We start from the raw sequence: 25,718 nt of genomic DNA, 5'->3' as shown, positions 1-25,718 counted from the left end.
CATTCTGGTCAATCTCCCCTTAACCTTCTCTGCTCTAAGGAGAACAACCCCAGCTTCTCCAGTCTCTCCACGTAACTGAAGCCCCTCATCCCCGGTACCATTCTGGTCAATCTCCCCTTAACCTTCTCTGCTCTAAGGAGAACAATCCCAGCTTCTCCAGTCTTTCCACATAACTGAAGTCCCTCATCCCTGGTACCATTCTGGTCAATCTCCCCTTAACCTTCTCTGCTCTAAGGAGAACAACCCCAGCTTCTCCAGTCTCGCCACGTAACTGAAGTCCCTCATCCTTGGTACCATTCTGGTCAATCTCCCCTTAACCTTCTCTGCTCTAAGGAGAACAACCCCAGCTTCTCCAGTCTCGCCACGTAACTGAAGTCCCTCATCCTTGGTACCATTCTGGTCAATCTCCCCTTAACCTTCTCTGCTCCAAGGAGAACAACCCGAGCTTCTCCAGTCTCTCCGTGTAACTGAAGTCCCTCATCCCTGGTACCATTCTGGTCAATCTCCTCTTAACCTTCTCTGCTCTAAGGAGAACAATCCCAGCTTCTCCAGCCTCTCCACGTAACTGAAGTCCCTCATCCCTGGTACCATTCTGGTCAATCTCCCCTTAACCTTCTCTGCTCTAAGGAGAACAACCCCAGCTTCTCCAGTCTCTCCACATAACTGAAGTCCCTCATCCCTGGTACCATTCTGGTCAATCTCCCCTTAACCTTCTCTGGTCTAAGGAGAACCACCCCAGCTTCTCCAGTCTCTCCACGTAACTGAAGCCCCTCATCCCCGGTACCATTCTGGTCAATCTCCCCTTAACCTTCTCTGCTCTAAGGAGAACAATCCCAGCTTCTCCAGTCTTTCCACGTAACTGAAGTCCCTCATCCTTGGTACCATTCTGGTCAATCTCCCCTTAACCTTCTCTGCTCTAAGGAGAACAACCCCAGCTTCTCCAGTCTCTCCGTGTAACTGAAGTCCCTCATCCCTGGTACCATTCTGGTCAATCTCCTCTGCACCCTCTCTAAATCCTTCTCATCCTTCCTAAAGTGCGGTGCCCAGAATTGGACACAATACTCCAGTTGAGGCCAAACCAGTGTTTTATACAGATTCATCATAATTTCCACACGTTTGTACTCTACGCTTCTATTTATGAAGCCCAGGATCCCATATACTTTTTTAACCGCTTTCTCAACCAGTCCCGCCACCTTCAACGATTTGTGCACACATACCCCCAGGTCTCTCTGTTCGTGCACCCACTTTAGGATTGTACCCTTTAGTTTATATTGCCTCTCCTCATTCTTTCTACCAAAATGTATCACTTCGCACTTTTCTGTGTTAAATTTAATCTGCCACGTGCCTGCCCATTCCACCAGCCTGTCTGTGTCCTCTTGAAGTCTGTCCCTCTCCTCCTCACTGTTCACTATACTTCCAGGTTTTGTGTCAACTGCAAATTTTGAAATTGTGCCCTGTACACCCAAGTCCAAGTCATTAATATATATCAAGAAAAGCAGTGGTCCTAGAACCGACCCCTGGGGAACACCACTGTGTACCTTCCTCCAGTCCGAAAAACAACCGTTCACCACTACTCTGTTTCCTGTCACTTAGCCAATTCTGTATCCATGCTGCCATGGTCTCTTTTATTCCATGGGCTTCAACTTTGCTGGTGAGCCTATTATGTGGCACTTTGTCGAACACCTTTTGGAAATCCATATATACCTCGTCAACCACATTGCCCTCATCAACCCTCTCTGATACCTCATCAAAAAACTCAATCAAGTTGCTTAAACACAATTTGCCTTTAACAAATCCATGCTGGCTTTCCTTAATTAATCCACACTTGTCCAAGTGACTGTTAATTTTTCCCCTGATTATTGTTTCTAAAAGTTTCTCCACTACCGAGGTTAAACTGACTGGCCTGTAGTTGCTGGGTTTATCTTTACACCCTTTTTTGAACAATGGTGTAACATTTGCAATCCTCCAGTCCACTGGCACCAGCCCCGTATCCAAGGAGGATTGGAAGATTATGGCCAGTACCTCCGCGATTTCCTACCTCAATTCCCTCAGCATCCTAGGATGCATCCCATCTGATCCTGGTGACTTATCTACTTTCAGTACAGCCAGCCTTTCTCGTACCTCCGCCTTATCAATCTTTATCCCATCCAGTATCTCAACCACCTCCTCTTTCACTATGACTTTGGCGGCATCTTCCTTGGTAAAGACGGACACAAAGTACTCATTTAGTACCTCAGCTATGCCCTCTGCCTCCATGCGTAGGTCTCCATTTTGGTCCCTAATTGGTCCCACCCTCCTCTTACTATCCATTTACTATTTATACCCCCCCCCACTCGCTCTCTCTCTCTCTCTTCCAACAACAACATGCCCTCGAAAAAGCCTCAGCACCGCCGGGCACCCCCTCCCCTCCCCCCACTCTTCCCCCCCCTCTCTTCCCCCCAGTCGCTCTCTCTCTTCCCCCCCAGTCGCTCTCTCTCTTCCCCCCCAGTCGCTCTCTCTCTTCCCCCCCAGTCGCTCTCTCTCTTCCCCCCAGTCGCTCTCTCTCTTCCCCCCCAGTCGCTCTCTCTCTCTTCCTCCCCAGTCGCTCTCTCTCTCTTCCCCCCCCCAGTCGCTCTCTCTCTTCCCCCCCAGTCGCTCTCTCTCTCTCTCTCTCTTCCAACAACATGCCCTCGAAAAAGCCCCGGCACCGCCGGGCACCCCCAGCTAGTATGCTTATCGAAGACTTTTGGATTCCCTTTTATGTTGGCTGCCATTGTATTCTCATACCCTCTCTTTGCCCCTCTTATTACCTTTTTCACTTCCCCTCTGAACTTTCTATATTCAGCCTGGTTCTCACTTGTATTCTCAACCTGACATCTATCATATGCCTCCCTTTTACTGCTTCATATTATTCTCTATCTCTTTCGTCATCCAGGGAGCCCTGACTTTAGTTGCCCTGCCTTTCCCCCTCGTGGGAATGTACCTCGACTGTACCCGAACCATCTCCTCTTTAAAGGCAGCCCATTGTTTGATTACAGTTTTGCCTGCCAAATGGTATGTTGGCCTTCGTAGCGAGAGGATTCGAGTACAGGAACAAGGATGTCTTGCTGCAGTTGTACAGGGCCTTGGTGAGACCACACCTTGAGTATTGTGTGCAGTTCTGGTCGCCGTATCTGAGGAAGGATGTTCTTGCCATGGAGGGAGTGCAGTGAAGATTCACCAGACTGATACCTGGGATGGCAGGAATGATGTATGAAGAGAGATTGGGTCGATTAGGCTTATACTCGCTAGAGTTTAGAAGAATGAGAGGGGATCTCATTGAAACTTATAAAATTCTAACAGGACTAGACAGACTAGATGCAGGAAGGATGTTCCTGATGGCGGGGAGTCCCGAACCAGGGGTCACAGTCTAAGGATAAGGGGTAAACCATTTAGGACAGAGATGAGGAGGAATTTCTTCACCCAGAGAGTGGTGAACCTGTGGAATTCTCTACCACAGAAGGCAGTTGAGGCCAATTCATTAAATATATTCAAGAAGGAGTTAGATATATTTCTTAAGGCTAAGGGGATCAAGGGATATGGGGAGAAAGCAGGGACAGGGTACTGAATTTGGATGATCAGCCATGATCTCATTGAATGGCGGAACAGGCTCGAGGGGCCGAATGGCCTACTCCTGCTCCTATCTTCTGTGTTTCTATGTTTGATTCCAATTTACCCGAGCCAGTTCCAATCTCATTGAAATTGGACTTCCTCCAATTAAGTATTTTTACTCTAGATTGCTCCCTGTCCTTTTCCATAGCTAATCTAAACCTTATGATACTATGATCACTCTTCCCTAAATGTTCCCCCTACTGACACTTGCTCCACTTGACCCACCTCATTCCCCAGAACCAGATCCAGCAATGCCTCCTTCCTTGCTGGGCTGGAAACGTACTGATCAAGAAAGTTCTCCTGAACACACTTCAGAAATTCATTCCCTTCTCTGTCCTTTAAACTGGCTGAGCGGCAGGAGGCAGAGGGTGATGGTCGAAGGTTGCTTTTGTGACTGGAAGCCTGTGTCCAGTGGGGTACCTCAGGGATCGGTGCTGGGTCCCTTGCTGTTTGTGATCTACATAAATGATTTGGACGAGAATGTAAAAGGTATGATCGGTAAGTTCGCAGATGACGCGAAAATTGGTGGGGTGGTAAATTGCGAGGAGGAAAGCCTCAGGCTACAGGACGATATAAATGGGTTGGTCAGGTGGGCGGAAAAGTGGCAAATGGAATTTAACCCTGAAAAGTGCGAGGTGATGCATTTTGGACGGACAAATAAGGCAAGGGAATACACAATGAGTGGTAGGACCCTAGGAAGTACAGAGGGTCAGAGGGACCTTGGTGTACATGTACATAGATCCCTGAAGGCAGCGGAACAGGTAGATAAGGTGGTTAAAAAGGCATATGGGATACTTGCCTTCATTAGCCGGGGCATAGAATATAAGAGCAGGGAGGTTATGATGGAGCTGTACAAAACACTGGTGAGGCCACAGCTGGAATACTGTGTGCAGTTCTGGTCGCCTCACTATAGGAAGGATGTGATTGCTTTGGAGAGGGTGCAGAGAAGATTCACCAGGATGTTACCTGGGATGGAGCGCCTCAGCTATGAAGAAAGACTAAACAGGCTGGGGTTGTTTTCCTTGGAGCAAAGAAGGCTGAGGGGGGACCTGATTGAGGTGTACAAAATGATGAGGGGCATCGATAGGGTGGATAAAGAGGAACTTTTCCCCTTAGTAGGGGGGTCAATAACAAGGGGGCATAGATTCAGGGTAAGGGGCAGGAGATTTAGAGGGGATTTGAGGAGGAACTTTTTCACCCAGAGGGTGGTTGGAATCTGGAACTCACTGCCTGAAAGGGTGGTAGAGGCAGGAACCCTCACAACATTCAAGAAGCATTTGGACGAGCACTTGAAATGCCATTGCATACAAGGCTATGGACCAAATGCTGGAAAATGGGATTAGACTGGACAGGGATTGATGGTCGGCGCAGACACGATGGGCCGAAGGGCCTCTTTCTGTGCTGTAAAACTCTATGACTCTATGACTATTAAAATCGCAGTCTATATTCGGATAGTTGAAATCTCCCATTATCACTACTCTATCGTTCTTGCATCTCTCTGTAAATTTCCCTGCAAATTACTTCCTCCATATCCTTCCCACTAGTTGGTGGTCTATAGAATACATCTAGTAGTGTAATGGTACCTCTATTATTTCACAAGTATAACCAAATAGATTCTGTCCTTGACCCCACCAGGACATCCTCCCTCTCCAGCACTGTAACATTCTCCTTAACCAATACCGTCACAACACCTCCTATCTTTCCTTACCCATGTTTCCTGAACACATTAGATCCAGGAATATTTAATACCCAATCTTGCCCTTTGTTAATCCAGGTCTCTGTTATCGACACAACGTCATAGTCCCATCTGTCTATCAGCTCACCAAGCTTATTTACCGCACTTCGTGCATTCACATACTGTAAACCTATCTTAGACGTTCTTGGATTCTCCATCAAACACTCCCAGGGCAGGTACAGCACGAGTTAGATACAGAGTAAAGCTCCCTCTACACTGTCCCATCAAACACTCCCAGGGCAGGTACAGCACGGGGTTAGATACAGAGTAAAGCTCCCTCTGCACTGTCCCATCAAACACTCCCAGGGCAGGTACAGCACGGGGTTAGATACAGAGTAAAGCTCCCTCTACACTGTCCCATCAAACACTCCCAGGGCAGGTACAGCACGGGGTTAGATACAGAGTAAAGCTCCCTCTACACTGTCCCATCAAACACTCCCAGGAAAGGTACAGCACGGGTTAGATACAGAGGAAAGCTCCCTCTACACTGTTCCATCAAACACTCCCAGGGCAGGTACAGCACGATTTAGATACAGAGTGAAGCTCCCTCTACACTGTCCCATCAAACATTCCCAGGGCAGGTACAGCACGGGGTTAGATACAGAGTAAAGCTCCCTCTACACTGTCCCATCAAACACTCCCAGGGCAGGTACAGCACGGGGTTAGATACAGAGTAAAGCTCCCTCTACACTGTCCCATCAAACACTCCCAGGGCAGGTACAGCACGGGTTAGATACAGAGTAAAGCTCCCTCTACACTGTCCCATCAAACACTCCAAGGGCAGGTACAGCACGGAGTTAGATACAGAGAAAAGCTCCCTCTACACTGTCCCATCAAACACTCCCAGGGCAGGTACAGCACGGGGTTAGATACAGAGTAAAGCTCCCTCTACACTGTCCCATCAAACACTCCCAGGGCAGGTACAGCACGGGGTTAGATACAGAGTAAATCTCCCTCTACACTGTCCCATCAAACACTCCCAGGGCAGGTACAGCACGATTTAGATACAGAGTGAAGCTCCCTCTACACTGTCCCATCAAACACTCCCAGGGCAGGTACAGCAGGGGGTTAGATACAGAGTAAAGCTCCCTCTACACTGTCCCATCAAACACTCCCAGGGCAGGTACAGCACGGGGTTAGATAGAGAGTAAAGCTCCCTCTACACTGTCCCATCAAACACTCCCAGGGCAGGTACAGCACGGGTTAGATACAGAGTAAAGGTCCCTCTACACTGTCCCATCAAACACTCCAAGGACAGGTACAGCACGGAGTTAGATACAGAGTAAAGCTCCCTCTGCACTGTCCCATCAAACACTCCCAGGGCAGGTACAGCACGGGGTTAGATACAGAGTAAAGCTCCCCCTACACTGTCCCATCAAACACTCCAAGGGCAGGTACAGCACGGGGTTAGATACAGAGTAAAGCTCCCTCTACACTGTCCCATCAAACACTCCCAGGGCAGGTACAGCACGGGGTTAGATACAGAGTAAAGCTCCCTCTACACTGTCCCATCAAACACTCCCAGGGCAGGTACAGCACGGGTTAGATACAGAGTAAAGCTCCCTCTACACTGTCCCATCAAACACTCCCAGGGCAGGTACAGCACGGGGTTAGATACAGAGTAAAGCTCCCTCTACACTGTCCCCTCAAACACTCCCAGGGCAGGTACAGCATGGGGTTAGATACAGAGTAAAGCTCCCTCTACACTGTCCCATCAAACACTCCCAGGGCAGGTACAGCACGGGGTTAGATACAGAGTAAAGCTCCCTCTACACTGTCCCGTCAAACAGTGTGTCAGAGTCCCAGCCTCCATTGTATCCCAGGCTGGGTGCTGAATTTGGGAAATGGAGTTAATGGGAATCATTCTAGTCTGCTTGCTGAGCTTGTGAAATTCCTGCCTCCACTCTCGCTCAATTCCATCCCACAGACTCACATTCCTGTCTCGGACTTGCGAGGGAGGTGATTGGCATTCCGTGGGGATTGGATTGCAGGAATCTTGGTTAGCTTTTTACCCTTGCTGTGTTGTACCTTGTGTGAAATATTGAATAGATCTTGCCCACTTTGCACATTCCCCCATGCGACGTGTTGAAGAGTTTGACATGGAACATCAGCCAGCCCCCAATCTTTTTCTTTCTCTCTCTTCCAATTACAAACTCCCCTTATCCTTCTGTCTCATTACTGCAGTCCCCACCTCTCCCTCCTCACCCCCCAAACTGTGATCTCCTCACCCCCCAAAATGTGATCTCCTCACCTCCCAAACTGTGATCTCCTCACCTCCCCACCTCTCCCTCCTCACCCCCCAAACTGTGATCTCCTCACTCCCCAAACTGTGATCTCCTCACCCCCCAAACTGTGATCTCCTCACCCCCCAAACTGTGATCTCCTCACCCCCCAAACTGTGATCTCCTCACCCCCCAAACTGTGATCTCCTCACCCCCCAAACTGTGGTCTCCTCGCCCCCCAAACTGTGATCTCCTCACCCCCCAAACTGTGATCTCCTCACCCCCCAAACTGTGATCTCCTCACCCCCCAAACTGTGATCTCCTCACTCCCCAAACTGTGATCTCCTCACCCCCCAAACTGTGATCTCCTCAGCCCCCAAACTGTGATCTCCTCACCCCCCAAACTGTGATCTCCTCACCCCCCAACTGTGATCTCCTCACCCCCCAAACTGTGATCTCCTCACCCCCCAAACTGTGATCTCCTCACCCCCCAAACTGTGATCTCCTCGCCCCCCAAACTGTGGTCTCCTCACCCCCCAAACTCTGATCTCCTCACCCCCCAAACTGTGATCTCCTCACCCCCCAAACTGTGATCTCCTCACCCCCCAAACTGTGATCTCCTCACCCCCCAAACTGTGATCTCCTCACCTCCCAAACTGTGATCTCCTCACCTCCCCAAACTGTGATCTCCTCACCCCCCAAACTGTGATCTCCTCATCCCCAAACTGTGGTCTCCTCACCCCGCAAACTGTGATCTCCTCACCCCCCAAACTGTGGTCTCCTCACCCCGCAAACTGTGATCTCCTCACCCCCCAAACTGTGATCTCCTCACCCCCCAAACTGTGATCTCCTCACCCCCCAAACTGTGATCTCCTCACCCCCCAAACTGTGATCTCCTCACCTCCCAAACTGTGATCTCCTCACCTCCCCAAACTGTGATCTCCTCACCCCCCAAACTGTGATCTCCTCACCCCCCAAACTGTGGTCTCCTCACCCCGCAAACTGTGATCTCCTCACCCCCCAAACTGTGGTCTCCTCACCCCGCAAACTGTGATCTCCTCACCCCCCAAACTGTGATCTCCTCACCCCCAAACTGTGATCTCCTCACCCCCCAAACTGTGATCTCCTCACCTCCCAAACTGTGATCTCCTCACTCCCCAAACTGTGATCTCCTCACCCCCCAAACTGTGATCTCCTCACTCCCCAAACTGTGATCTCACCTCCCAAACTGTGATCTCCTCACCTCCTCAAACTGTGATCTCCTCACCCCCCAAACTGTGATCTCCTCACCCCCCAAACTCTGATCTCCTCACCTCCCAAACTGTGATCTCCTCACCTCCTCAAACTGTGATCTCCTCACCCCCCAAACTGTGATCTCCTCACCCCCCAAACTGTGATCTCCTCACCCCCCAAACTGTGATCTGCTCACCTCCTCAAACTGTGATCTCCTCACCCCCCAAACTGTGATCTCCTCACCCCCCAAACTGTGATCTCCTCACCCCCCAAACTGTGATCTCCTCACCCCCCAAACTGTGATCTCCTCACCTCCCAAACTGTGATCTCCTCACCTCCCAAACTGTGATCTCCTCACCCCCAAAACTGTGATCTCCTCACCCCCCAAACTGTGATCTCCTCACCTCCTCAAACTGTGATCTCCTCACCCCCCAAACTGTGATCTCCTCACCTCCCAAACTGTGATCTCCTCACCCCCCAAACTGTGATCTCCTCACTCCCCAAACTGTGATCTCCTCACCCCCCAAACTGTGATCTCCTCACCCCCCAAACTGTGATCTCCTCACCTCCCAAACTGTGATCTCCTCACCCCCCAAACTGTGATCTCCTCACCTCCTCAAACTGTGATCTCCTCACCCCCCAAACTGTGATCTCCTCACCCCCCAAACTGTGATCTCCTCACCCCCCAAACTGTGATCTCCTCACCTCTGAAACTGTGATCTCCTCACCCCCCAAACTGTGATCTCCTCACCTCCCAAACTGTGATCTCCTCACCCCCCAAACTGTGATCTCCTCACTCCCCAAACTGTGGTCTCCTCACCCCACAAGCTGTGGGACTCCTCACCCCCAATATTTCATCTCCTCACCCTGCAAACTGTGGGACTCCTCACCCCCCAAACAGTGAACTCCTCACCTCCCAAAATATGGGACTCCTCACCTCAAACTGTGGGGACTCCTCACCTCCCAAACTGTGGGGACTCCTCACCTCCCAAACTGTGGGGACTCCTCACCCCCCAAACTGTGGGGACTCCTCACCTCCCAAACTGTGGGGACTCCTCACCCCCCAAACTGTGGGGACTCCTCATCCCCCAAACTGTGGGACTCCTCACCCCCCAAACTGTGGGGACTCCTCACCCCCCAAACTGTGGGGACTCCTCACCCCCCAAACTGTGGGGACTCCTCACCCCCCAAACTGTGGGGACTCATCACCTCCCAAACAGTGAACTCCTCACCCCCCAAACTGTGGGGACTCCTCACCCCCCAAACAGTGAACTCCTCACCCCCCAAACTGTGGGGACTCCTCACCTCCCAAACTGTGGGGACTCCTCACCCCCCAAACAGTGAACACCTCACCCCCCAAACTGTGGGGACTCCTCTCCCCACAAACAGTGAACTCCTCACCCCCCAAACTGTGGGGACTCCTCGCCCCCCAAACTGTGGGGACTCCTCACCTCCCAAACTGTGGGGACTCCTCACCCCCCAAACTGTGGGGACTCCTCACCCCCCCCAAACTGTGGGGACTCCTCACCCCCCAAACTGTGGGGACTCCTCACCTCCCAAACTGTGGGGACTCCTCACCCCCCAAACTGTGGGACTCCTCACCTCCCAAACTGTGGGGACTCCTCACCCCCCAAACAGTGAACTCCTCACCCCCCAAACTGTGGGGACTCCTCACCCCCGAAACTGTGGGACTCCTCACCCCCCAAACTGTGGGGACTCCTCACCTCCCCAAACTGTGGGGACTCCTCACCCCTCAAACTGTGGGGACTCCTCACCCCCCAAACTGTGGGGACTCCTCACCCCCCAAACTGTGGGGACTCCTCACCTCCCAAACTGTGGGGACTCCTCACCTCCCCAAACTGTGGGGACTCATCACTCCCCAAACTGTGGGGACTCCTCATCTCCCAAACTGTGGGACTCCTGACCCCCAAACTGTGGGACTCCTCACCTCCCAAACAGTGGGACTCCTCACCTCCCAAACTGTGGGGACTCCTCACCTCCCAAACTGTGGGACTCCTCACCTCCCAAACAGTGGGACTCCTCACCTCCCAAACTGTGGGGACTCCTCACCCCCCAAACTGTGGGGACTCCTCATTCCCCAAACTGTGGGACTCCTCACCACCCAAACTGTGGGACTCCTCACCCCCCAAACTGTGGGACTCCTCACCCCCCAAACTGTGGGACTCCTCTCCCCCCAAACTGTGGGACTCCTCACCCCCCAAACTGTGGGACTCCTCACCCCCCAAACTGTGGGGACTCCTCACCTCCCAAACTATGGGGACTCCTCACCTCCCAAACTGTGGGGACTCCTCACCTCCCAAACTGTGGGACTCCTCACCTCCCAAACTATGAGGAATTATCGTGGATTAAACATCTCACCCACCTCTCCCCATTTACAGACACCGGGCAGCCTGTTCCCTATCGGAGGGGGATTAACCCTCTCACCCACCTCTCCCCATTTACAGACACCGGGCAGTCTGTTCCCTATCGGAGGGGATTAACCCTCTCACCCACCTCTCCCCATTTACAGACACCGGGCAGCCTGTTTCCTATCGGAGGGGAATTAACCCTCTCACCCACCTCTCCCCATTTACAGACACCGGGCAGCCTGTTCCCTATCGGAGGGGGATTAACCCTCTCACCCACCTCTCCCCATTTACAGACACCGGGCAGTCTGTTCCCTATCGGAGGGGGATTAACCCTCTCACCCACCTCTCCCCATTTACAGACACCGGGCAGCCTGTTCCCTATCGGAGGGGGATTAACCCTCTCACCCACCTCTCCCCATTTACAGACACCGGGCAGTCTGTTTCCTATCGGAGGAGATTAACCCTCTCACCCACCTCTCCCCATTTACAGTCAGACACCGGGCAACCTGTTCCCTATTGGAGTGGATTAAACCCTCTCACCCACCTCTCCCCATTTACAGACACCAGGTAGCCTGTTCCCTATCGGAGGGGGATTAACCCTCTCACCCACCTCTCCCCATTTACAGACACCGGGCAGCCTGTTCCCTATCAGAGGGGTTAACCCTCTCACCCACCTCTCCCCATTTACAGACACCGGGCAGCCTGTTCCCTATCAGAGGGGATTAACCCTCTCACCCACCTCTCCCCATTTACAGACACCGGGCAGCCTGTTCCCTATCGGAGGGGGATTAACAACTCTCACCCACCTCTCCCCATTTACAGACACCGGGCAGCCTGTTCCCTATCGGAGGGGGATTAACCCTCTCACTCCCGCAGTCTATCATTCGCCTTTACTAACCCCGGCGCCCGCAAGGAAACGAGATCGAATTGGGCTGCAGTCTTCGGACTTACCGGATAGCGCGTAGATCAGAGAGGCACACAGAATAAGCCCTGGAGTGCTGTGGTGAAACATGACTGCTGTCACAGCTGAGAATAAGACACTGAACTCAAGACGCTAAGGGAACGCTGCGAAGTCTCGCCGGTGCCTCTCCTTTACCCCCGGGGTTTCTCTCTCGGTTTCTCGAGCACGCTCTCTCTCTCTCTCTCGCGAGTGAACGCTGGAGTGGCTCGGCCTTTTAAACAGAATGGTCCTCCCCATCTCGCGCTGTTGTGGGTGGGGGTGGTCGGAGGGGCGGAACGCGTGGCAAGGTGCCCCCGGGAGCTGACTGGCATTGGGACAGAAATGTGACAATTGATGAGGGGGCGTGCAGTGAGGGCAAATGCAACAATCGAGACTCTTGTTCTCCATCGCGCTCTGCACACTTGCACAAACAGGCTGAATTCTGAGAATTGTTTTCCAACAATCGTCCGCTTGTATTGAGGAAGGACGTGGGAGAGATATCACTGATGGCTGGGTGAGAGATTGCGACTTATATCATTGTTTAACTCCCTCGAATCCCCCTGTCCAAACAGTGCACGACCAAACACAAACTATTTGTTATCCCTTCTTCAGTGACAGGCTGGAATCCAATCGAGCAGTTCGGTGGGGTTTATATATAGAATAACAGATACCCGGGAGTGAGTTACAGGCTGGAATCTAATCGGGGGTTCGGTGGGGTTTATATAGAGAATAACAGATACCCGGGAGTGAGTTACAGGCTGGAATCTAATCGTGGGGTTCGGGGGGTTTATATATAGAATAACAGATACCCGGGAGTGAGTTACAGGCTGGAATCTAATCGAGGGGTTTGGGGGGTTTACATATAGAATAACAGATACCCGGGAGTGAGTTACAGGCTGGAATCTAATCGAGGGGTTCAGGGGGGGTTTATATATAGAATAACAGATACCTGGGAGTGAGTTACAGGCTGTAATCTAATCGAGGGGTTCGGGGGGTTTATATATAGAATAACAGATACCCGGGAGTGAGTTACAGGCTGGAATCTAATCGGGGGTTTCGGGGGGTTTATATATAGAATAACAGATACCCGGGAGTGAGTTACAGGCTGGAATCTAATCGAGGGGTTTGGGGGAATTATATATAGAATAACAGATACCCGGGAGTGAGTTACAGGCTGGAATCTAATCGAGGGGTTTGGGGGGATTATATATAGAATAACAGATACCCGGGAGTGAGTTACAGGCTGGAATCTAATCGAGGGGTTCAGGGAGTTTATATATAGAATAACAGATACCCGGGAGTGAGTTACAGGCTGGAATCTAATCGAGGGGTTCGGGGGGGGTTTATATATAGAATAACAGATACCCGGGAGTGAGTTACAGGCTGGAATCTAATCGAGGGGTTTGGGGGGGTTTATATATAGAATAACAGATAACCGGGAGTGAGTTACAGGCTGGAATCTAATCGTGGGGTTAGGGGCGGTTTATGTATAGAATAACAGATACCCGGGAGTGAGTTACAGGCTGGAATCTAATCGAGGGGTTTGGGGGGTTTATATATAGAATAACAGATACCCGGGAGTGAGTTACAGGCTGGAATCTAATCGAGGGGTTCAGGGGGGGTTTATATATAGAATAACAGATACCCGGGAGTGAGTTACAGGCTGGAATCTAATCGAGTGGTTCGGGGGGTTTATATATAGAATAACAGATAACTGGGAGTGAGTTACAGGCTGGAATCTAATCGAGTGGTTCGGGCGGTTTATATATAGAATAACAGATACCCGGGAGTGAGTTACAGGCTGGAATCTAATCGAGGGGTTCGGGGGTTTATATATAGAATAACAGATACCCGGGAGTGAGTTACAGGCTGGAATCTAATCGAGGGGTTCGGGGGGTTTATATATAGAATAACAGATACCCGGGAGTGAGTTACAGGCTGGAATCTAATCGTGGGGTTCAGGGGGGTTTATATATAGAATAACAGATACCCGGGAGTGAGTTACAGGCTGGAATCTAATCGAGGGGTTCGGGGGGGGTTTATATATAGAATAACAGATACCCGGGAGTGAGTTACAGGCTGGAATCTAATCGAGGGGGTCGGGGGGGGGTTATATATGAATAACAGATACCCGGGGGTGAGTTACACGCTGGAATCTAATCGGGGGTTCCGGGGGGGTTTATATATAGAATAACAAATACCCGGGAGTGAGTTACAGGCTGGAATCTAATCGAGGGGTTCAGGGGGGGTTTATATATAGAATAACAGATACCCGGGAGTGAGTTACAGGCTGGAATCTAATCGAGGGGTTCGGGGGGTTTATATATAGAATAACAGATACCCGGGAGTGAGTTACAGGCTGGAATCTAATCGAGGGGTTCGGGGGGGGTTTATATATAGAATAACAGATACCCGGGAGTGAGTTACAGGCTGGAATCTAATCGAGGGGTTCGGGGGGGTTTATATATAGAATAACAGATACCCGGGAGTGAGTTACAGGCTGGAATCTAATCGAGGGGTTCAGGGGGGGTTTATATATAGAATAACAGATACCCGGGAGTGAGTTACAGGCTGGAATCTAATCGAGGGGTTCGGGGGGGGTTATATATAGAATAACAGATACCTGGGAGTGAGTTACAGGCTGGAATCTAATCGAGGGGTTCGGCGGGGTTTATATATAGAATAACAGATACACAGGAGTGAGTTACAGGCTGGAATCTAATCGAGGCTATTCAGCCTCTCGAGCCTGTTACACAGGAACAGGAGGAGGCCCATTCAGCCCCTCGAGCCTGTTACACAGAAACACGGGGAGGCCATTCAGCCCCTCGAGCCTGTTACACAGGAACAGTAGGAGGCCATTCAGCCCCTCGAGCCTGTTACACAGGAACAGGAGGAGGCCATTCAGCCCCTCGAGCCTGTTACACAGGAACAGGAGGAGGCCATTCAGCCCCTCGAGCCAGTTACACAGGAACAGAAGGAGGCCATTCAGCCCCTCGAGCCTGTTACACAGGAACAGGAGGAGGCCATTCAGCCCCTCGAGCCTGTAACACAGGAACAGGAGGAGGTCATTCAGCCCCTCGAGCCTGTTACACAGGAACAGGAGGAGGCCATTCAGCCCCTCGAGCCTGTTACACAGGAACAGGAGGAGGCCATTCAGCCCCTCGAGCCTGTTACACAGGAACAGAAGGAGGCCCATTCAGCCCCTCGATCCTGTTACACAGGAACAGGAGGAGGCCCATTCAGCCCCCTCGAGCCTGTTACACAGGAAGAGGAGGAGGCCCATTCAGCCCCCTCGAGCCTGTTACACAGGAACAGGAGGAGGTCCATTCAGCCCCTCGAGCCTGTTACACAGGAACAGGAGGAGGCCCATTCAGCCCCTCGAGCCTGTTACACAGGAACAGGAGGAGGCCCATTCATCCCCTCGAGCCTGTTGCACAGGAACAAGAGGAGGCCCATTCAGCCCCCTCGAGCCTGTTACACAGGAAGAGGAGGAGGCCCATTCAGCCCCTCGAGCCTGTTACACAGGAACAGGAGGAGGCCCATTCAGTCCCCTCGAGCCTGTTACACAGGAACAGGAGGAGGCCCATTCAGCCCCCTTGAGCCTGTTACACAGGAACAGGAGGAGGCCCATTCAGCCCCCTCGAGCCTGTTACACAGGAACAGGAGGAGGCCCATTCAGCCCCTCGAGCCTGTTACACAGGAACAGGAGGAGACCCATTCAGCACCCTCGAGCCTGTTACACAGGAACAGGAGGAGGCCCATTCAGTCCCCTCGAGCCTGTTACACAGGAACCGGAGCAGGCCCATTCAGCCCCTCGCGCCTGTTGCACAGGAAAAGGAGGAGGCCCATTCAGCCCCTCGAGCCTGTTACACAGGAACAGGAGGAGGCCCATTCAGCCCCCTAAGCGTGTTACACAGGAACAGGAGGCCCATTCAGCCCCTCAAGCCTGTTACACAGGAACAGGAGGAGCCCATTCAGCCCCTCGAGCCTGTTACACAGTATCAGGAGCAGGCCCATTCAGCCCCCTCGAGTCTGTTACACAGGATTGGGAGGAGGCCCATTCAGCCCCTCGAGTCTGTTACACAGGAACAGGAGGAGGCCCATTCAGCCCCTCGAGCCTGTTACACAGTATCAGGAGCAGGCCCATTCAGCCCCCTCGAGCCTGTTACAAAGGAACAGGAGGAGGCCTATTCAGCCCCTCGAGCATGTTACACAGGAACAGGAGGAGGCCATTCAGCCCCTTGAGCATCTTACACAGGAACAGGAGGGGGCCATTCAGCCCCTCGAGCCTGTTACATAGGAAAAGGAGGAGGCCCATTCATCCCCTCGAGTCTGTTGCACAGGAACAAGAGGAGGCCCATTCAGTCCCCTCGAGCCTGTTACACAGGAACAGGAGGAGGCCCATTCAGTCCCCTTGAGCCTGTTAGACAGGAACAGGAGGAGGCCATTTAGCCCTTCGAGCCTGTTACAAAGGAACAGGAGGAGGCCCATTCAGCCCCTCGAGCATGTTACACAGGAACAGGAGGAGGCCATTCAGCCCCTCGAGCCTGTTACACAGGAGCAGGAGGAGGCCCATTCAGCCCCTCGAGCCTGTTACACAGGAACAGGAGGAGGCCCATTCAGCCCCTCGAGCCCGTTACACAGGAACAGGAGGAGGCCCATTCAGCCCCTCGAGCCTGTTACACAGGAACAGGAGGAGGCCCATTCAGCCCCTCGAGCCTGTTACACAGGAACAGGAGGAGGCCCATTCAGCCCCTCGAGCCTGTTACACAGGAACAGGAGGAGTCCATTCAGCCCCTCGAGCCTGTTACACAGGAACAGGAGGAGGCCCATTCAACCCCCTCAAGCCTGTTACACAGGAACAGGAGGAGGTCCATTCAGCCCCTCAAGCCTGTTACACGGGAACAGGAGGAGCCCATTCAGCCCCTCGAGCCTGTTACACAGGAACAGGAGGAGGCCCATTCAGCCCCCTCGAGCCTGTTACACAGGAACAGGAGGAGGCCCATTCAGCCCCTCGAGCCTGTTACACAGGAACAGGAGGAGGCCCATTCAGCACCCTCGAGCCTGTTACACAGGAACAGGAGGAGGCCCATTCAGTCCCCTCGAGCCTGTTACACAGGAACAGGAGCAGGCCCATTCAGCCCCTCGCGCCTGTTGCACAGGAACAGGAGGAGGCCCATTCAGCCCCTCGAGCTTGTTACACAGGAACAGGAGGAGGCCCATTCAGCCCCCTAAGCGTGTTACACAGGAACAGGAGGCCCATTCAGCCCCTCAAGCCTGTTACACAGGAACAGGAGGAGCCCATTCAGCCCCTCGAGCCTGTTACACAGTATCAGGAGCAGGCCCATTCAGCCCCCTCAAGTCTGTTACACAGGATTGGGAGGAGGCCCATTCAGCCCCTCGAGTCTGTTACACAGGAACAGGAGGAGGCCCATTCAGCCCCTCGAGCCTGTTACACAGTATCAGGAGCAGGCCCATTCAGCCCCCTCGAGCCTGTTACAAAGGAACAGGAGGAGGCCTATTCAGCCCCTCGAGCATGTTACACAGGAACAGGAGGAGGCCATTCAGGCCCTTGAGCATCTTACACAGGAACAGGAGGAGGCCATTCAGCCCCTCAAGCCTGTTACATAGGAAAAGGAGGAGGCCCATTCATCCCCTCGAGTCTGTTGCACAGGAACAAGAGGAGGCCCATTCAGTCCCCTCGAGCCTGTTACACAGGAACAGGAGGAGGCCCATTCAGCCCCCTCGAGCCTGTTACACAGGAACAGGAGGAGGCCATTTAGCCCTTCGAGCCTGTTACAAAGGAACAGGAGGAGGCCCATTCAGCCCCTCGAGCCTGTTACACAGGAACAGGAGGAGGCCCATTCAGCCCCTCGAGCCCGTTACACAGGAACAGGAGGAGGCCCATTCAGCCCCTCGAGCCTGTTACACAGGAACAGGAGGAGGCCCATTCAGCCCCTCGAGCCTGTTACACAGGAACAGGAGGAGGCCCATTCAGCCCCTCGAGCCTGTTACACAGGAACAGGAGGAGGCCCATTCAGCCCCTCGAGCCTGTTACACAGGAACAGGAGGAGGCCCATTCAGTCCCCTCGAGCCTGTTACACAGGAACAGGAGGAGGCCCATTCAGCCCCTCGAGCCTGTTACACAGGAACAGGAGGAGGTCATTCAGCCCCTCGAGCCTGTTACACAGGAACAGGAGGAGGCCATTCAGCCCCTCGAGCCTGTTACACAGGAACAGGAGGAGGTCATTCAGCCCCTCGAGCCTGTTACACAGGAACAGGAGGAGGCCATTCAGCCCCTCGAGCCTGTTACACAGGAACAGGAGGAGGCCATTCAGCCCCTCGAGCCTGTTACACAGGAACAGGAGGAGGCCACTCAGCCCCTCGAGCCTGTTACACAGGAACAGGAGGAGGCCCATTCATCCTCTCGAGCCTGTTGCACAGGAACAAGAGGAGGCCCATTCAGCCCCCTCGAGCCTGTTACACAGGAACAGGAGGAGGCCCATTCAGTCCCTCGAGCCTGTTACACAGGAACAGGAGCAGGCCCATTCAGCCCCCTCGAGCCTGTTACACAGGAACAGGAGGAGGCCCATTCAGCCCCTCGAGCCTGTTACACAGGAACAGGAGGAGGCCCATTCAGCTCCCTCGAGCCTGTTACACAGGAACAGGAGGAGGCCCATTCAGCCCCTCGAACCTGTTCCCCCATTCAATGAGATCGTGGCTGATCTGTGACCTAACTCTATCCACCCGCCTTTGCCCCATATCCCTCAATATCTTTGGTTAACAGAAATCTACCAATCTCCGATTTAACAGTAACAATTGATGCCCTGCATCAATTGCCCTTTGCGGTAGAGAGTTACAAACCTCTACCACCCTTTGTGTGTAGAAGTGTTTCCTAACATCACTCCTGAAAGGCCTGGCTCTAATTTTTAGACCGTGCCCCCTAGTCCTAGAATCCCCAACCAGCGGAAATAGTTTCTCTCTGTCTACCCGATCAGTTCCCCTTAATATCTAGAAAACCTCCATCAAATCACCCCTTAACCGTCTAAATTCCAGGGCATACGACCCTAGATTGTGTGATCTCTCCGTGTAACTTAACCCTTGGGCCTAGAAATTCAGTTGTTTGCGCCAGCCGCTAGCGCCTTAGGAGGAGGAGATGTGGGGCGCTAGGCGGCTAGCGGCCGGGCGCATCGCGATCTGCGCCTCTCCCCAACTTCAGTATAGATTTAGCGGCGGCGCAAAGCCTTGGCGCGCGCTCAGCTGCGCGCGCAGGTCCTGACGTCATTTCATCGTGCAACGCCCTTTGTGCGCCCCAAACCGGAAATTCAGTGGCGCCGGCCTATTGTGCGCCTGGCGCCCATAGCGACTGGTAGAGGGGAACGGTTCCCAGTCGCTGCGGGGCGAGGGGGGCGCAAATTAAAGGGCACTCCTCCTGCAGTAGAAATGGCAGCCATTTTGCAACACTCTTTCTTTGTGAGAGACGGATCTTTGGAGAGAGACAAAGATAGAGAGCTTTCTGGTTTGGCTCAACACTCGCACAGGTACTTGTGGCTTCAGGCCACAGCTTTGCACTTGTCTTTAACTTCAGAGCCATAGCATTGATTGGAAACATATAATGGGGGCTGCAATGGGTGCAAACGTTGGCCTTCTCCATAGTCCTGGGCGTTGTGCAGATCAAGCAGCAGTGGTCAGGCCTTGCTTCAGGGCTGCAGTGTGCAGGGCGTGGCAGGCAAACAAATCCACCCTCCCCCTTTAAGAGCTCACCGGCGCCAGAGTGTCTGCCGTCAATCAGCAACTCGCCGTACCTGCGCTGCGCCCGCCCTCGGGCGTATCGCCCCGGGCCGCCGGCTTAGCGCCTAATGATAGTCGTGCATCGCCTGTTTTAGCGCAGCAGCAACCTCTTGGGGCGATGCCACTGAATATCGGCGAAGGTGGCGCGAAGCTGCGCCGGGCGCAAACTTTAGCGGCCGCCCGGCTGTAGCGCCCCAAACGTGGCTACACTGAATTTCTAGGCCTTGGAGTCTGAGTATTGTTATGATCAATAACATGTCATTCTGTCCAGTTCTTTCTTGAGCCGGTCACGCAGGGTAGCTGGAACTCTTCGTGGAGCATGTACCACTGGCTGAGCATCCTCCTTTAGCTGGATCTTGTAAGTAAATGGTCGAACTCCAAATCCTTTGAACAAATCCTGGAAATTATTCACTGCAGAATCCACTGGGTCATCTGGTCTGCTTATGGCACAGTTTATACGGTAGACTCTCTTGACCAGTTCTAAGTCATAGAGTCATAGAGTCATAGAGTTTTACAGCACAGAAAGAGGCCCTTCGGCCCATCGTGTCTGCACCGCCCATCCATCCCTGTCCAGTCTAATCCCATTTTCCAGCATTTGGTCCATAGCCTTGTATGCAATGGCATTTCAAGTGCTCATCCAAATGCTTCTTGAATGTTGCGAGGGTTCCTGCCTCCACCACCCTTTCAGGCATTGAGTTCCACATTCCAACCACCCTCTGGGTGAAAAAGTTCCTCCTCAAATCCCCTCTAAATCTCCTGCCCCTTACCCTGAATCTATGCCCCCTTGTTATTGACCCCCCCACTAAGGGGAAAAGTTCCTCTTTATCTACCCTATCTATGCCCCTCATCATTTTGTACACCTCAATCAGGTCCCCCCTCAGCCTTCTCTGCTCCAAGGAAAACAACTCCAGCCTGTCCAGCCTCTCTTCATAGCTGAGGCGCTCCATCCCAGGTAACATCCTGGTGAATCTTCTCTGCACCCTCTCCAAAGCAATCACATCCTTCCTATAGTGAGGCGACCAGAACTGCACACAGTACTCCAGCTGTGGCCTCACCAGCGTTTTGTACAGCTCCATCATAACCTCCCTGCTCTTATATTCTATGCCTCGGCTAATGAAGGCAAGTATCCCATATGCCTTTTTAACCACCTTATCTACCTGCTCCGCTGCCTTCAGGGATCTATGTACATGTACACCAAGGTCCCTCTGACCCTCTGTACTTCCTAGGGTCCTACCACTCATTGTGTATTCCCTTGCCTTATTTGTCCGTCCAAAATGCATCACCTCGCACTTTTCAGGGTTAAATTCCATTTGCCACTTCTCCGCCCATCTGACCAACCCGTTTATATCGTCCTGTAGCCGGAGGCTTTCCTCCTCGCAATTTACCACCCCACCAATTTTCGTGTCATCTGCGAACTTACTGATCATACCTTTTACATTTTCATCCAAATCATTTATGTAGATCACAAACAATAAGGGACCCAGCACCGATCCCTGAGGTACCCCACTGGACACAGGCTTCCAGTCACAAAAGCAACCTTCGACCATCACCCTCTGCCTCCTGCCACTCAGCCAGTTTAGGATCCAACGCGCCAAGGCACCCTGGATCCCATGGGCTCTTACCTTCTTGACCAGTCTCCTATGCGGGACTTTGTCAAAAGCTTTACTGAAGTCCATGTAAACCACATCCACAGCATTTCCCTCATCCACCCCACTAGTCACCCCCTCGAAAAATTCGATCAGATTTGTTAGACATGATTTACCCTTGACAAAGCCATGCTGACTATCCCCGATTAATCCTTGTCTCTCCAAGTGGAGATTAATTTGGTCCCTCAGAATTTTTTCCAATAATTTCCCCACCCCAGATGTTAGACTCACTGGCCTGTAATTCCCTGGTTTATCCCTGCTACCCTTCTTGAATAATGGTACTACGTTAGCTGTTCTCCAGTCCTCTGGTACATCCCTTGTGGCCAGAGAGGTTCTGAAAATTGGTGTCAGAGCCCCTGCAATCTCCTCCCTTGCCTCCCACAGCAGCCTGGGATACATCTCGTCCGGGCCTGGGGATTTATCCACAAGCTTTGTCACCCAGTAGTGAATCAAGTCCTTCAGCCACAACAGAAAACATGAGATGATGCACTTTGTCTTTGTGGTGTATGTAACCTGTTCCACCTTAAGAGAACGTAAGCCTGTTCCACCTTAAGAGATGTACTACTTTCTCTGGCTGCTGTATACGTAATACCGGTGGTGACCACCGGTATATAAGCACTGTGTAGTAATATTGTATTTAGTATAGTCCTGACCTCCAACCAGTAAAGACCTGTTGATCTTTAATCTTGTAGTCTGTGTTCGTAATTACAACTAGAACACACAGACTTAACAGTCTTCAAGTATCATACTGGTAAACCTACGCTGCACTCCCTCTAAGGCCAATATATCCTTCCTAAGGTGTGATGCCCAGAACTGCCCACAGTGCTCCAGGTGTGGTCTAAACGAATGTAACGCATTCAAGTTTGCTGATGATGCAAAGCTAGGTGCGACAGAAAGCTGCGAGGAGAACACAAAGTGCCTTCAAGGAGGTAGAGATAGGTTCAGTGACAGGGCAAGAACGTGGCAGATGGAGTATAATGTGGAGAAATGTGACGTTATCCACTTTGGTAGGAAAAATTGAAAAGCAGAGGATTTTTTAAATGGGAGAGATTGGGAAATGTTGGAGTTCAGAGGGAGCTGGGTGGGTGTCCTGGTACACGAATCACTGAAAGTTAACATGCAGGTAAAGCAAGCAGTTAGGAAACATCGAAACATAGAAGATAGGAGCAGGAGTAGGCCACTCGGCCCCTCGAGCCTGCTCCGCCATTCAATGCGATCATGGCTGATCATCCAAATTCAGTCCCTGCTTTCTCCCCATATCCCTTGATCCCTTTAGCCTCAAGAAATATATCCAACTCCTTCTTGAATATATTTAATGAATTGGCCTCCACTGCCTTCTGTGGTAGAGAATTCCACAGGTTCACCACTCTCTGGGTGAAGAAATTCCTCCTCATCTCTGTCCTAAATGTCCTACCCCTTATCCTTAGACTGTGACCCCTGGTTCTGGACTCCCCGACCATCGGGAACATCCTTCCTGCATCTAGTCTGTCCAGTCCTGTTAGAATTTTTAAAGTTTCAATGAGATCCCCTCTCATTCTTCTAAACTCCAGCGAGTACAAGCCCAATTGACCCAATCTCTCCTCATACGTCATTCCTGCCATCCCAGGTATCAGCCTGGTGAATCTTCGCTGCACTCCCTCCATGGCAAGAACGTCCTTCCTCAGATAAGGCGACCAAAACTGCACACAATACTCGAGGTGTGGTCTCACCAAGGCCTTGTACAACTGCAGCAAGACATCCTTGTTCCTGTACTCGAACCCTCTCGCTACGAAGGCCAGCATACCATTTGCCTTCCTAACCGCCTGCTGCACCTGCACGCTTACCTTCAGCGACTGGTGCACAAAGAGTCTACAAAGGGATATAGAGAGGTTAAGTGAGTGGGCAAGAACGTGGCAGATGGAGTATTAACGTGGAGAAATGTGAAGTTATCCACTTTGGCAAGAAAAATTGAAAAGCAGAGTATTTTTTAAATGGGGAGAGATTGGGAAATATTGGTGCTCAGAGGGACCTGGGTGTCCTTGTACACGAATCACTGATGTTAGCACGCAGGTACAGCAAGCAGTTAGGAAAGCAAATGGTATGTTGGCCTTTATTACAAGAGGATTGGAGTATAAGAGTAAAGATGTCTTACTGCAATTATATTGGGCTATGGCGAGACCACACCTGGGCCTAGAAATTGGGTTGGGGCGCCAAAGTGGCGCAAAAGTCGCCTGAGCGCAGGATTTAGTGCAGCGTTCGAGGCTTTAGCGATCGTCAGATATTCAGTTTCATTGCCCCTCGAGGGAGACGGGGCGAGGCTCGAGGTGCTCCGTGTCCCTCTTAAGGCGCTGAAACTGAATATCGCAGCGCAACGTGCCACAGCGGCACGGCACGCTGCGGTACTGCGCGCCTTCCTCCCGCTGTTAAGGGGGAGGGGCCTGCAACAGCGCGATCCCCGCTCGCGAGTGCCGGCAAACGAGCCCGGCACCAAGGAGAAGTGCCGGGCTCTCGGGAAACAGCTGGCAATGCCGCGGGGGGGGGCGGGTGGTGGTGGTTCGGAGGTCGGGGACGGAGGTGCTGGCAGGCGGCCGCCCCCCGCAACTCCACCTTAACTTGAGCCGCTGCCGGCACAGTAAGGCCCCGTGAACCGGGCGCGGGTAGCGAGCGGCGCAACTGCGGCGTTCGCTACCACATATCGCGAACGGGGCACGAATGGGGCGCTGCGCACGTCCGATGACGTCATCGGTGGCGGCGCAGCGCAAATGCCTAACGCCACCATTAGCGCCCCTACTGAATATCGCCGCAGACGCAGCCAGTGGCGCTACAGCCACTGACTGCCTCTTTAGGCGCTAACAAGTGGCGCTACTCACCCAATTTCTCCCCGCTGGAGTATTGTGTACAGTTTTGGTCTCCTTACCTAAGGAAGGATATACTTGCCATAGAGGGAGTGCAACGAAGGTTCACCAGACTGGTTCCTGGGATGGGGGGATCGTCCTATGAGGGGAGGTTGAGTAGACTGGGCCTATATTCTCTAGAGTTTAGAAGACTGAGAGGTGATCTCATTGAAACATACAAAATTCTTACAGGGCTTGACAGGGTAGATGCAGGGAGGGTGTTTCCCCCTGGCTGGGGGGTCTAGAACCAGGGGTCACAGTCTCAGAATAAGGGGTCGGCCATTTAGGCCTGAGATGAGGAGGAATTTCTTCACTCAGAGGGCGGTGAATCTTTGGAATTCTCTACCCCAGAGGGCTGTGGAGGCTCAGTCGTTGAGTATATTCAAGGCCAAGATCGAGAGATTTTTGGACTCTCGGGGAATCGAGGGAAAGTGGAATTGAGGTCAAAGATCAGCCAGGACTGCCCCTCCGACTGTGCGGCGCTCTCTCAGTACTGCCCCTCCGACAGTGCGGCGCTCCCTCAGTACTGCCCCTCCGACAGTGCGGCGCTCCCTCAGTACAGCCCCTCCGACAGTGCAGTGCTCCCTCAGTACTGCCCCTCCGACAGCGCGGCGCTCCCTCAGTACTGCCCCTCCGACAGTGCGGCGCTCCCTTAGTATCGCCCCTCCGACAGTGCGGCGCTCCCTCAGTACTGCCCCTCCGACAGTGCAGCGCTCCCTCAGTACTGCCCCTCCGACAGTGCAGCGCTCCCTCAGTACCGCCCCTCTGACAGTGCGGCGCTCCCTCAGTACTGCCCCTCCGACAGTGCGGTGCTATGTAAATGCAAGTTGTTGTTTAATTTCCAAACTCCCCTTTTATTCTTTTGATAATTGTCTTCGCTTATTCTTCCCCCTTGCATTACCATCTGGCTAAACAGTGAATACAATCTCTCATTGTTCGCAAGCTCTTAACTCTAAAACATCACAAAGACACAATAGTCAGCCATGGCTCAGTGGGCAGCTCTCTCGCCTCTGTGTCCAAAGGTTGCAGGTTCAAGTCCCACTCAGGGACTTGAGCACAAAAATCTAGGCCGACACTCCAGTGCAGTGCTGAGGGAGCGCCGCACCGTCGGAGGGGCAGTACTGAGGGAGCGCCGCACCGTCGGAGGGGCAGTACTGACGGAGCGCCGCACTGTCGGAGGGGCAGTACTGAGGGAGTGCCGCACTGTCGGAGGGGCAGTACTGAGGGAGTGCCGCACTGTCGGAGGGGCAGTACTGAGGGAGTGCCGCACTGTCGGAGG

At 52.6% G+C, this 25,718-nt stretch overlaps 2 protein-coding genes across 4 annotated transcripts in view; one reads left to right on the top strand and one right to left on the bottom strand.

Annotated features, from left to right (window-relative positions):
• LOC147087077 (myelin protein P0-like) overlaps positions 1-25,718 on the top strand; it is a 110,447-nt gene that overhangs the window by 29,163 nt on the left and 55,566 nt on the right. The gene's annotated exons all lie outside the window — the stretch shown is intronic.
• LOC147087078 (myelin protein P0-like) overlaps positions 1-25,718 on the bottom strand; it is an 80,713-nt gene that overhangs the window by 8,814 nt on the left and 46,181 nt on the right. The window contains exon 1 of one of the 3 annotated variants that reach the window (XM_085978192.1): positions 12,141-12,363. The exons of the other annotated variants lie outside the window; for them this stretch is intronic. Within the exon in view, the coding sequence (XP_085834318.1) occupies positions 12,141-12,201 (61 nt within the window). The 5' untranslated portion in view covers positions 12,202-12,363. Of the gene's footprint in view, positions 1-12,140; positions 12,364-25,718 lie in introns of those variants that run through there. 3 annotated transcript variants of the gene reach the window in all.

This window comes from Somniosus microcephalus, unplaced genomic scaffold (genome assembly GCF_052327205.1).
Source record: "Somniosus microcephalus isolate GS21.2 unplaced genomic scaffold, FLI_Smic_1.0 unresolved_chr6, whole genome shotgun sequence".
Taxonomy (NCBI): Eukaryota; Metazoa; Chordata; class Chondrichthyes; order Squaliformes; family Somniosidae; genus Somniosus; species Somniosus microcephalus.
The sequence above is the reverse complement of the archived record's forward strand: the minus strand, read 5'-3'. Positions and strand labels throughout refer to the sequence as shown.